This window comes from Octopus sinensis, linkage group LG19, assembly GCF_006345805.1.
Source record: "Octopus sinensis linkage group LG19, ASM634580v1, whole genome shotgun sequence".
In the NCBI taxonomy this organism is placed as follows: domain Eukaryota; kingdom Metazoa; phylum Mollusca; class Cephalopoda; order Octopoda; family Octopodidae; genus Octopus; species Octopus sinensis.
Genome location: NC_043015.1, coordinates 45,584,249 through 45,597,215, shown reverse-complemented (window position 1 = coordinate 45,597,215; position 12,967 = coordinate 45,584,249). Strand labels below are relative to the sequence as shown.

At 39.2% G+C, this 12,967-nt stretch overlaps 1 protein-coding gene across 2 annotated transcripts in view; it reads right to left on the bottom strand.

The window, feature by feature from the left end:
• Nucleotides 1-12,005, bottom strand: part of LOC115222273 — a 33,817-nt gene extending 21,812 nt beyond the window's left edge. Inside the window, exon 1 of one of the 2 annotated variants that reach the window (XM_029792441.2) lies at nt 11,833-12,005. In XM_029792441.2, the coding sequence (XP_029648301.1) occupies nt 11,833-11,897 (65 nt within the window). In that variant the 5' untranslated portion in view covers nt 11,898-12,005. Of the gene's footprint in view, nt 1-30; nt 205-11,832 lie in introns of those variants that run through there. The other variant, XM_036511429.1, reaches the window with a different exon arrangement.
• Nucleotides 12,006-12,967: the final 962 nt, after the last annotated feature.

Genomic DNA, 12,967 nt, shown 5'->3' with positions numbered 1-12,967 from the left:
CGCAATTATTATTTCACTTGTGTTTATTACCTTTCTCCAAACTAAATTTCATTTACTAACTTCGGAGCCGCTTCTTCCTTTTTACATTGTCACCAGGTAAGCTTGGTTTGTTATATAATAAGTAAACGGATAATTTTATTATCTCTTATCTAGTTGTTTCTCCCACTCAATCTACTTCTCTCTTCCTCCTCTCTTTCTCTCTCTCTCTCTCAGACACACACACTGATACATACACATTCTCTCAGATTCACACACACACACACACACAATCATAGATACATACACACATACATTCATGAGAGACAGCAGAGGTAGAGAGAAAGAGAGAAAGAGAGAGAGAGAGAGAATGAGAGAGAGAGAGAGAGAATGAGATTGAGACAAAAAGCGTGAATGATTGACAGAGAGAAAGGAGGAGAGAGAGAGGGGGAGAGAGAAAGAGAGGGAGAGAATGAGATAGAGAAAAAAGCGTGAATGATTGAGAGAGACAGAGAGACAGAGAGAAAGAATGAGGGAGAGTGAGAGAAAGAATGAGAGAGAGACAGAGAGAAAGAATGAAAGAGAGAGACAGAGAGAAAGAATGAGAGAGAGAGTGTGAGAGAAAGAATGAGAGAGAGACAGAGAGAAAGAATGAGAGAGTGAGAGAGAAAGAATGAGAGAGAGGGTAAAGTAGGTGGTGCGGTCGGCAACAGAGTGAACCAGTTATTAAAAAAATGTAAACAAAACGAGTGTTTGTTTGTTTATTTGACGTTTCTGCTGATCTTTTTCCGTCGTCGTTTGGTTTAGAAGGGTTCTGCGATAATAATAGGGACCAATAACTTGAAATAATGAAAAAAAAAAAAAAAGAACAAAAAATGGGTTCAGAGTTAAGAGTTTATTTTACGATGTAATGAAATATACGGACAAAATACACCTTATGTTAGTGTTCACTGTTATATAAACGCATACACTGTGTTACATAACACATGCGGCCGGTCAATGCCCTGGGAGTGAATTTCATGGATAGAAACTGTGTAAGCTCGTCATACGCACACACTTTTACAAGACGAGGGTTGACAGTGACTTCGAAGGTATGACGTGCTAGCCTTCGTCGGACTGTAATTCACAGACACCTCTATTCTTGGAAAAGTATAATAGGATATCTTCTTTATATATAAAAGTCAAGTTGTGTGCTGTCTGTCCCCTTCAATTTAGATTCCTAACTACTCCCACACTTTGCGGTGCAGTGTAACCAAAAGCGGGTATCTTATAGTCGTGATTCATATCGAGCCCTTCTGGGTATTAGCGCGCGTCTACGATGAGTCTACGATTTTAAAAATAATTTAGCATAATTTTTTATTCCATTTTAATGCATAATTTTTCGTGTGTCGATGGCGGCGGAGTTGGCGTCCATGGTCACACCTGCACCTGTTTGCTTCTCCCCCTTCTTCCCTCCCTCGTGAAGCTGTGGGGAAGGGAGTGTAAGGAAATCAACGTCGTAAAGCGTTGTCAAGGAGACCAGCGTTCTTTTAGAACAACGACTTCATGGCTTGAAGACACCAAAACAGAAATGGCTAAGAAAGCCCGAATTGGCATCTATAAGGGAAGTAACTCTCTAAAAATGCTTATATAGTTATTTCCCTTAAAAACCCGAGCAACGCCGGGCGATACTGCTAGTCTTTATATATAAAAGTAAGGTTGTGTGTCTGTCTCCTACGATTTAGATTCCTAACTACTCCCACATTTTGCAGTGCAGTTTAACCAAAACCGGGTATCTTATAGTCGTGATTCATATCGAGCCCTTCTGGGTATTAGCGCGCATCTACGATGAGTCTACGATTTTAAAAATAATTTACTATCATTTTTTTCCATTTTAATGCATTTTTTCGCTATTATATAAGGGAAGTAACTCTCTAAAAATGTTTACGATGAGTCAACGATTTAAAAAAAAATTTACCATAATTTTTTTTCCATTTTTAATGCATTTTTTTGCTACTTTTAGGCTATAACTCTCTAAAAATGCTTTATAGTTATTTCCCTGACAAACCCGAGCAACGCCGGGCAATACTGCTAGTTAACGATATTTTTTGAATATTTTCTTTATATTTTTTTTACCGAAAAGGTTTCTTCCATGTTTATTTCAATGTCATCCCTGACTTACGGAACGATTATCTGTGTGTGTGTGTTTTTGTTGTGTATGTGTGTGCGTGTGTGTGTTTGTTGTGTGTGTGTGTGTGTGTGTGTTATTGTTGTGTATGTGTGTGTGTGTCTTTTTGCTGGGATTTCATTGGTTAAAATTCGAAGAATTAAACTACGTTAAACTTACAAATTACAATTTTGTTTACAATAATGTTTTCTTTTGACACATTCTACCAGTATATGAAGTTTCAAATTGTTTAGTTAACTAGAAAATTCTGTCCATCAAAAAGAAAAGATCCGTATAATATATATATATACTCTCTAAAAAGTATTGAGGGATCTTTTCGGTTTGAACGGCAGTTTTTTAAAATAATTTCCACGTAACTAAACACTTTTAAACTTCGTATACTGGTAGAATGTGTTTATAAAACATCTTTTTCTCTTGGCTTTATTGAGAAAATTCTATAGTTTGTAAGATATTTGTTGTTTTTTTTTTCTTCAATTTCTGCAATTTCAACCAATCAATGACATGTATTGAGGTGAAAACATTCTGTGCCGTATGAATATGTCCCTTGTTTAAGAAACAGAATGGGTTTATTTACATTTCCGAAGAAAAAAAGATACCCTTCCCCCCACCCATAACCCTAACCCTGAACCTGGAACCATGTGGTTGGTAAGCAAGCTACTTACCACACAGCCACTCCTGCACCTATATATATATATATATAGTTAATCCAAATATGAAAACACAAAGAGAAAACACAAGAACGCGAGGACGTGGAACAAGTATAGTATTATTGGACGCTCAGGAGAGAAGGAGGGTTTAACGTTTCGAGCGGAGTTCTTCGTCAGAAACATAGGAAAAGGAAAGATCCAAAGAAGGGAAGACGGAAGGAAAAAATCGCCAACAGTACACATGCAGTTATATATACATATATATACATATATATACATATATACAACAAGCTTCTTTCAGTTTTCGTCTACCAAATCCACTCACAAGGTTTTGGTCAGTCTCAGGCTATAATAGAGGACACTTGCCCAGTGGGATTGAACCTGGAACCTGAAGCTTTATATATACATATATACATGATGGGCTTCTTTCAGTTTCCATCTACCAAATTCACTCACGAGGCTTTGGTTGGCCCGAGGCTATAGTAGAAGACACTTACCCAAGGTGCCACACAGTAGGACTGAATCCGTGAGGGCGCGTGGCTTAGTGGTTAGGGCATTCGGCTCATGATCGCAAGGTTGTGAGTTCGATTCCCGGCGACGCGTTGTGTCCTTGAGCAAGACACTTTATTTCACGTTGCTCCAGTCCACTCAGCTGGCAAAAATGAGTTGTACTTGTATTTCAAAGGGTCAGCCTTGTCACTCTCTGTGTCACGCTGATTATCCCCGAGAACTATGTTAAGGGTACACGTGTCTGTGGAATGCTCAGCCATTTGCACGTTAATTTCACGAGCAAGCTGTTCCGTTGATCGTATCAGCTGGGACCCTCGTTGTCGTAACCGGCGGAGTCTTTTAAAGGACTGAATCCAGAACCATGTGGTTGGGAAGCAAGCTTCTTACCACACAGCCACTCCTGTGACTGTTTCAAATTTTTGCACAAACCCAACAATTTTGAGGGAGGGAGTAAATCGAATACATTGCTCCCAGTGTTCAACTGGTACATGTTTTATTGACCCCAAAAGGATGAAAAGCAAAGTCAAACACGGCGGAATTTGAACTCAGAATGTAAAGACACAACAAAACACCACTAAGCATTTTGTCCAGTGTACTAACAATTCTGCCAGCCCGTTGCCTATTTATACTGTTAATACTCTTTCTCTCTATCCGCTCAGTCGAAGTCGACTCTCGGTCACTCGTTGGATCAGTGTCCTCCAGTCAGTTCTATCCTGGGCCGCTTCCTTCAGACTGGCCATGTCCATTCCGGTATCACTCATGATGGTGTCAAGCCAGCGGGTTCTTGGTCGGCCTCTTCCTCTCTTGCCACTGACCATTCCGAGCATGATGTCCTTCTCCAGGGATTTTCTCCGCATAATATGACCAAAATATGCCAATCTACGCTTGGTGATCCCAGCTTCTAGCGACATTTTTGGCCTTATCCCAATGAAAAAGACATGAACAAGACAGCTAATTTATGCAAAATTAAATAATTAGGGTGTTTTATCAAGCTGAAAGAGAGCAAAATTTCATGGTTCTAAAGAGATAAGTTTGCTGCAGGTTATGTTGGTGACTTGATTGCAATACCTGGTTTGAATTCCATTACATTTACATAGTTACTCTCTCTCTTTACTCTTTTACTTGTTTCAGTCATTTGACTGCGGCCATGCTGGAGCACCGCCTTTAATCGAGCAACTCAACCCCGGGACTTATTCTTTGTAAGCCCAGGACTTATTCTATCGGTCTCTTTTGCCGAACCGCTAAGTGACGGGGACATAAACACACCAGCATTGGTTGTCAAGCAATGCTAGGGGGACAAACACAGACACACAAACATATATATATATACGATGGGCTTCTTTCAGTTTCCGTCTACCAAATCCACTCACAAGGCATTGGTCGGCCCGAGGGTATAGTAGAAGACATTTGCCCAAGGTACCATGCAGTGGGACTGAACCCAGAACAATGTGGTTGGTAAACAAGCTACTTACCACACAGCCACTCCTGCACCTAGTTGTTAACTTTGAATAAAGCACGAATGTTACAATAAGCTAAAGTCTGTGCACTTCCAAATAAAATGTAAAAAAAAAAAAAGAAACCCGAAAAGAAATCCCTTGAGTTTTTTAAAATTTTGTAATAAAGTGTGTATTGTAGTATCTATCCATCCATTTTCTCTGTCCCCTATTCCTGGGAGGGTTGTCAGAGTAGGGTCCTCAGACACCTCCTCCATAGGGTTAATACTACAAATGAAAAATACATAAATAAGACATCTAATTTATGCAAAATTAAATAATTAGGGTGTTTTATCAAGTTGAAAGAAAGCAAAATTTCATGGTTATAAAGAGGTTGTCAGGGTGAGGTCCTCAGACATCTCCTCCATAGGGTTCCATTAGAAGCAACTGCCATGACACTTTCCTGCTAAATTCCCAAGCATGGCCAACTGAGATGATGGAGGTTATCCAACCATCTCGTTCTTGATCTACCCCTGGGTCTTCTGCTGGTTGACCTGGCATGAAGAATCTGTCTTGTGAATCTTTCCGATGACATTCTAACTACATGACTGTAGTACTGAAGCTGTGACCTCCCAATGCATAGAAGTGGCAGCTTGACCTGGAGAGACTCCCTCATCTCCAAGCTACACACCTTGTTAAGTAACATTACTCCAGAGATCCTTTGGAAGAACCCTATGTTGGTCGCTAGTATTTGCAATTGTTCTCTTTTGGTAATTATTCAACATTCATGACCATAGGTGAGGATAACATGAAAACCAAATTTTAGATATACCGTAAATCCTCGAGTATAGTCTGCTCTTGAGTATAATACGCAGGGGATTTTTAGGGGGCTGTACCTCTGAAAAACCTAAACCTTGTGTATAATACGCACCTCTTCTCTAACTTGAATCAAGGTCTATATAACATCCTTGATTTGTAAAAATGTATATGGTAATGTCCTTTATTATTATTGTATATATAACATAATGAAAACGTGACGGATTAAGTTGATTATATTGACCCCAGTGCGTAACTGGTACTTATTTAATCGACCCTGAAAGTATGAAAGGTAAAGTCGACCTCGGCGGAATTTGAACTCAGAACTTAACGGCAGACGAAATACCGCTAAGCTTTTTGCCCGGCGTGCTAACGTTTCTGCCATGGTTTACACTAATTATGTGTGTGTAGATGCAGTGTGTGTCCAAATAAAGTACTTATGTATGAATTTGAGAGAAAATGACAATGAAATTTTAACACTATGTTATATAATAGTAATATTACTATTGTTATAAGGTGGCAAGCTAGCAGAAATGTTAGCATGGCGGGCAAAATGCTTGGCGGTATTTCGTCTGTCTTTACATTCTGAGTTCAAATTTTGCTGAGGTCGACTTTGCTTTTCATCCTTTCGGGGTCAATAAATTAAGTACCAGTTGCATAACTGGGTCGATCTAATCGACAGGCCTCCCCTCCCCCAAAATTTTGGGCCTTGTGCCTAGAGTAGAAAAGAATATCACTATTGTTATATAATATATTACAAATTATTATATAACTACAATATTATGTAACATAGTTTAATTGACAAATTCCTTCGTAGTACATTAAATGATAAAGAATAAACAAGTGTGACACACCTTCATTATCTCCACCACCACCACCAACCACCACCACCACAACAACAACAGCAACTGATGTAGTCACTCACTGCTAAAAATAACACTTGAATTTCCCACAGATCACATTATAGTCTTAAATGACAGTGGATAATAAATCAACCCAGAATACTTACACACATATATATATACATATATATATATATATATATATATATATATATATCTATATATATAAAAGGCAAGTTGTCTGTCTGTGTGCCTGTGTGTCTGTCAGGTTGTACCCTCACCCTGACCACAGCTTTCAACCGATTCTGATGAAACTTGACACACACATATAGCCCAATGTCATAATTCAAAACTAACGCAGCGAAAATTTTGAAAAGTTTCCCCAGTTCTGAAAAAAAGTGATAAATTTGACATGGGGTCTAGAATCTAAGCTTATCATATGCAACACATTTTCCGTTGTAGTTTTCGCAACATGCAATCGATTTTCACCAAACTCATGGTGAAGCTTAATGTTACCCTAAGGAACTTAATTCTGACGTTAGTTTTCCATGCAATACCTTACCATCAGACAAAATCGATAAAATCATGCCATTTTGGGAAATCGCATTCAAATTCAAAATGACATATTTTCAACAATATCTTTAACAAATTGGCAGGAATTTTTTTTGAAATTCACAGCGAGCATCATGTCTGCTCCAAGGAACAATACGGCCCTTTTGATTCCAATAGGATATGTTATTACTGGAAAAAATCGGTTAATTACATCATATGTGGCACACAAAGCAAACTGATTTTTCTGTGATATTTTTTGAAAGTTCACATAGATTTTCACTACTTCTTCATGCATGCAAGGGAACGGTGCCTTGAATGTCTAATGCCTTTTAGGCTTCATTTTACAAAATAACGGTTCAATGAGTACAAAAAAGGGTAAAAAGGTAAAGGGCATTGCTTATCGACAAAGTTTCTTACATACCGGGCAACGCCGGGCTATGCTGCTAGTATATATATATATATAATAGTTATCGCCAAACTAATATGGCAGTCCATAAATATAAGACGAAAGCTGTCGCTGATTAGCTCCAAGAGGCCATCGCCTCTAGCTAGCTATATGACACACGAACCTGCGTCCATTACAACCTTCGAACAGGGCAACAACCCTGAAACATGTCTGCAGATGTCTGACCAGCAAGGTGAAGCGGCTGACCTCCCCTGTTCGAAGGTTGTAATGGACGCAGGTTCGTGTGTCATATAGCTAGCTAGAGGCGGTGGCCTCTTGGAGCTAATCAGCGACAGCTTCAGTCTTATATTTATGGATTGCCATATTAGTTTGGCGATAACTATTAATCCAGTAACACTGCCGTAATCTCCTTTAGAGAGACTTAGTAATTTTAATATTTCTATTATATATATATATATATATATGTATATCTGTATATATATAAAAGGTAGGATGTGTGTGTGTGTGTGTGTGTATGAAAATGTAATCTATGCACGTCCACAAATTAGCACACATGTCGCTCCAATTTTAGGAGGACATTTGTCTCAATCCTAGCTGTATTTTTGTCAAATTATTTTTCCCCCAAGCCACCAGCGAATAGCAATAAAAATAAATTTTCAATCATAACTTAACAATTTTCATGACGGAGAAATCCACCATTGTTTACAAACATGAATTATGTCCCCTTCTAGCGACGGGTAAGTTTTTGTTAAGACATTTGTTTTTTTTTCCATTGAGGAAAAAAGTGTTTTGTCGATATACGGGCAACACACACACATAAGTACACCTATTGCATACATGTTTGTGTGTGTGTGTGTGACTGAAGCCATTTACACATAAATTACATACATAAAAAAAACCCTCTCTCTCTTTTTGTCTGTCAATCACTCACTAAAAAGACGAAATAAAAAAAATCTGTTATCTATCTCTCTCTTTCTCTTCACACACACACACACTAACAAAACAACTTCACATGCACACTACACTTTCTGTGTTGCATACCCCATCAAACATGCATACACACACATGGGGTGTACAACACAGAAAGTGTAGTTTGTATGAGTTGTTTTGTTAGTGTGAGAGAGAGAGAGAGAGAGAGAGAGAGAGAGAGAGAGAGAGAGAGAGAGCGATAGATAACAGATTTTTTTATTTTGTCTTTTTAGTGGGTGACTGACAGACAAAAAGAGAGAGAGGGATTCTTATGTATGTATGGCTTCAGTCACACACACACATGAACATGTATATGTACAAAAACGTGTATGCAGTAGGAGTACGTATGTGTGTGTGTGTGTTGCCCATATATATATATATGGAGGCACAATGGCCCAGTGGTTAGGGCAGCGGACTCGCGGTCATAGGATCGCGGTTTCGATTCCCAGACCGGGCGTTGTGAGTGTTTATTGAGCGAAAACAGCTAGGCTCCGGCAGGGGATGGTGGTGATCCCTGCTGTACTCTTTCACCACAACTTTCTCTCACTCTTACTTCCTGTTTCTGTTGTACCTGTATTTCAAGGGGCCGGCCTTGTCACTCTCAGTGTCACGCTGAATATCCCCGAGAACTACGTTAAGGGTGCACGTGTCTGTGGAGTGCTCAGCCACTTACACGTTAATTTCACGAGCAGGCTGTTCCGTTGATTCGGATCAACCGGAACCCTCATCGTCGTAACCGACGGAGTGCTTCCATCATATATATATATATATATGTATATTGTGATCTGAACATAATCGCTTCTGACACAGAGGATTGGGAGCCCTTTCGGGCATTCTATTTTCCTTGTTTGAAGGTTTCTCAACCCATGCGCAAAGGAGGGGGTATTTAGATGTTGGAGGTGTTGTTTTCAAAAGGGCTGGTATGTGCAACCTGATCACCTCTGCTGATCAAACTCCCAACTCATGTGCTCCCAACTTTAAATTATAAATATAGATGTTTTTGAATCAGCAATGTTGTATTCGGTTAAGTCCTATTTGGGATGAAAAAACCAATAAACTAATTCCTTATGAGGTTCTCCATTTAATCAGGATTTAAAAAATCGATAAACCGATTCCTCATAGGATTTCCCACTAAAATTGGCTACACCCCATTTTCAACCACAACTTTTAACAATCAAACTCGATGCCAGCATTACTTAGGACTCATGGGATCTTAGAATGCTTTAAGTTCTCCAAAAACGGGGGGGGGGGAAACAATCGATGAGTGGAAAAAATCGATTAGAAGCATTTAAAGTTATGCAATTTTAGCCAATGAAATGTCTGTCCTCACAAGCGGAAGTTGAAACTGCTTGTTGCTATGACAGCTGCAGAGTATCGTTGTTTATCCATGGAATCATATGCAAATTTTTGAAAATGAAAACATAAAGGGAACAGTAAAAATTGTTTTGCAAGTTTAGAAATTCGCCGTTCTGCGGCGAAACTGGTACCTTGCTATCACAGGAATATGCGAGTATGTGCGCCACAGGTCACAGTAAATAGTTGTCCTCGACAGAATTGATAGTCGAATGCAATCTGCAACTGTATTACGGATCTGAAGAGGGCATAGAGTAAAAAAAAGAAAATCTTCTCGAGTTACGTGCCACGCACTGCCGAAAATCCATCGTTTGAGTAGTATTCGAATCCCGGTTGCACTTTCTCCTTGAAAATACAGTTTCGTCTATTTTAATAATTCTGCCAGGACCACCATCAATCTCCATTGGATTGTAGGGCAAATCTTCCGCGCAGATCTTACTCTTTTACTTGTTTCAGTCATTTGACTGCGGCCATGCTGGAGCACCGCCTTTTTTATTCGAGCAAATCGACCCCAGGACTTATTCTTTGCAAGCCTAGTACTTATTCTAGCGGTCTATTTTGCCGAACCGCTAAGTTACAGGGACGTAAACACACCAGCATAGGTTGTCAAGCGATGTTGGAGGGGGGGGGGGTGACAAACACACACACATACATACGACGGGCTTCTTTCAGGTTCCGTCTACCAAATCCACTCACAAGGCTTTGGTCGGCCCGAGGCTATAGTAGAAGACACTTGCCCAAGGTGCCACGCAGTGGGATTGATCCCGGAACCATGTGGTTGGTAAGCAAGCTACTTACCACACCTAATTTCACATTACAGAACCTAGATGCTGTCAATCCTTTCACCCACGATACACTAGAGTTCCCATGACAACAAACAGTTTCGACTTCCGCTGCGAGGACACTGGCTTGAAATTCATTGGGTAAAAATACATAAATTTAACTGCCTCTAACTTCTTTATTATCAATTTTCCAATATGATAACTGCGATATTTGTCATCAGCATGCAAAGCTACATCTTTTTTAAAATCTTCAGATGAAGATTTGCGGTTAGAAGAAAACAAATTCATTTGTACCGACCCTCAGAGCAAAAACTTAAGTTACATAATACTACAGACCATAAAAATGTCCCGTAAAAACGTCCCGTAAAAACTTAACTGGGGGTGTAAATGGCGAAACAATAGAGTCGGTTTGAAAAATTAGCGCACTTAAGTGTACACCCCCCACGAAATTTTAATTTCTGATTAAAGCCACTTATTTCATTTGTCACTAATGTCATTGAAAATACACGAACGTTGCGTAATCTCAATACCTCTTTAGCTCCAATCGTGATGGGACAGATCGCTAATCAAAGTTGCTCAATTATATAATGCCCTTTCTTCATTTAAGACGGTAAAGTGTAATTTGTAGGCGATTTGGTTATTATTTCTAGCAGATATAGTGGCCGTATCGAGGATAACGAGCCTTTTTTTTTCAGTTATCGGGTGACTATGTGAATGGCATGTTGTGGGACACATCTCCGTTCCGTTGATAAAAAATTATTAATCTTTAAATTTTACAATTTCATAATTACCCAATTCATATTAAATTAATGTTTTGGTTTAAAATGGTTTTCAACTTGTTTACTTTCTTTTTCTACGTGGATTTTTACAGACCTCATCGGCGGACAGGTTTTAAGTTTGATCGTGGAGAAATTCTCCCACCCCAGGTGTAGAGATTCCCTCGTCGATTAGAAGCTGTGATCGAGACCCTATTGATCTTATGGCCAATTAGTCAAAGTGATGGTGCACGAAGACCTTGAATAACTTTTTGTAACAGTAATATAATAAAAAGAAAATATATATTTCTTTACTGCCCACAAGGGGCTAAACATAGAGAGGACAGACGAAGGGATTGAGTCGATTGTAAGAGTTAGTACTTCCTTCTCTAAGCTTGGATTCGAACACACATCCACTACACGATCATATCGTCCCCAGTGCGAAACTGGTACTTTATTTATCGACCCCGAAAGGATGAAAGGCAAAGTTGACCTCGGCGGAATTTGAACTCAGAACGTAGCGACAGAAAAAGAAAATATAAGTAAAGGCATGCACACACTCACATCACACAATGACCTGTGTGTGTATGCGTCTTGTAATGAAGAGAAAGAGGGTTAACATACCGTTTCCTCGATACGAGGTAGAACCACGAGGACCAGAGTTTACATGTTTTACGAAAGACATCCATGGTGCAATGTTAAATGCCCTCTTTTAAATCAAGAGCCGATAACAGCGGGCGAACCAGGCTTGTTTTAATGTGCATTCACGCACACAAGCACAGTGTGTGTAGAGAAAATAACAGAGAGAGTGAGATAGAAAAAGAGACAGACTATAGCAAATAGAAAAAAGAAAAATAAGGAATTATTAATAGGAAGGAGAAAACGAATTATTGACGAAAAGAGTGAAATCGAGAAAAAGAAACTATAAACAGCAAAAACGAAAATATAAGTTAAAACGAAGTAGAATAAATAGACAAAGCATTGAAGAGAAGCGTTTCCCCCGGATATAATATTACAGCCCAACTGTTTCATCGCTCACCGTACAATTGCACGCTGGCTTTCAGATTTTTCCTTCATTTCTCCAAATTATGAAATGAGAATTTGATTTCCGAACTCAAGATTATATATATATATATACTCTTTTACTTGTTTCGGTCATTTGATTGTGGCCATTCTAGAGCACCACCTTTAGTCGAACAAGTCGACCCCAGGACTTATTCTTTGTAAGCCTAGTACTTATTCTATCGGTTGCTTTTGCCAAACCGCTAAGTTACGGGGACGTAAAAACACCAGCATCGGTTGTCAAGCGATGATGGGGGGGGGACAAACACACACACACACACACACACATATATATACCTATATACGACGGGTTTCTTTCAGTTTCCGTCTACCAAATACATTCACAAGGCTTTAATCGGCCTGAGGCTATAGTAGAAGACACTTGCTCAAGGTGGGACTGAATCCGGAACAATGTGGTTGGTAAGCAAGTTACTTACCACACAGCCACTCCTATATATATAGGCATGCCTACATAAGTGTATCCCTGTCCCGATTTTGTTTCCTCATAACTTTCAGAAAAGTAGATATTATTTTAATGAAATTTTCCACAAATACGCATCAGATGTTGTTAGATTCCAATCATATCAGAATTTGGTGTGAAAAAAGTTTCCGAGGATGGAGTAAGAAGTATCGGAAAATTCACACGAGTCAGCTTTGGTTTCATCATATCGTCAGATGAAATTTTCAACAAATACTT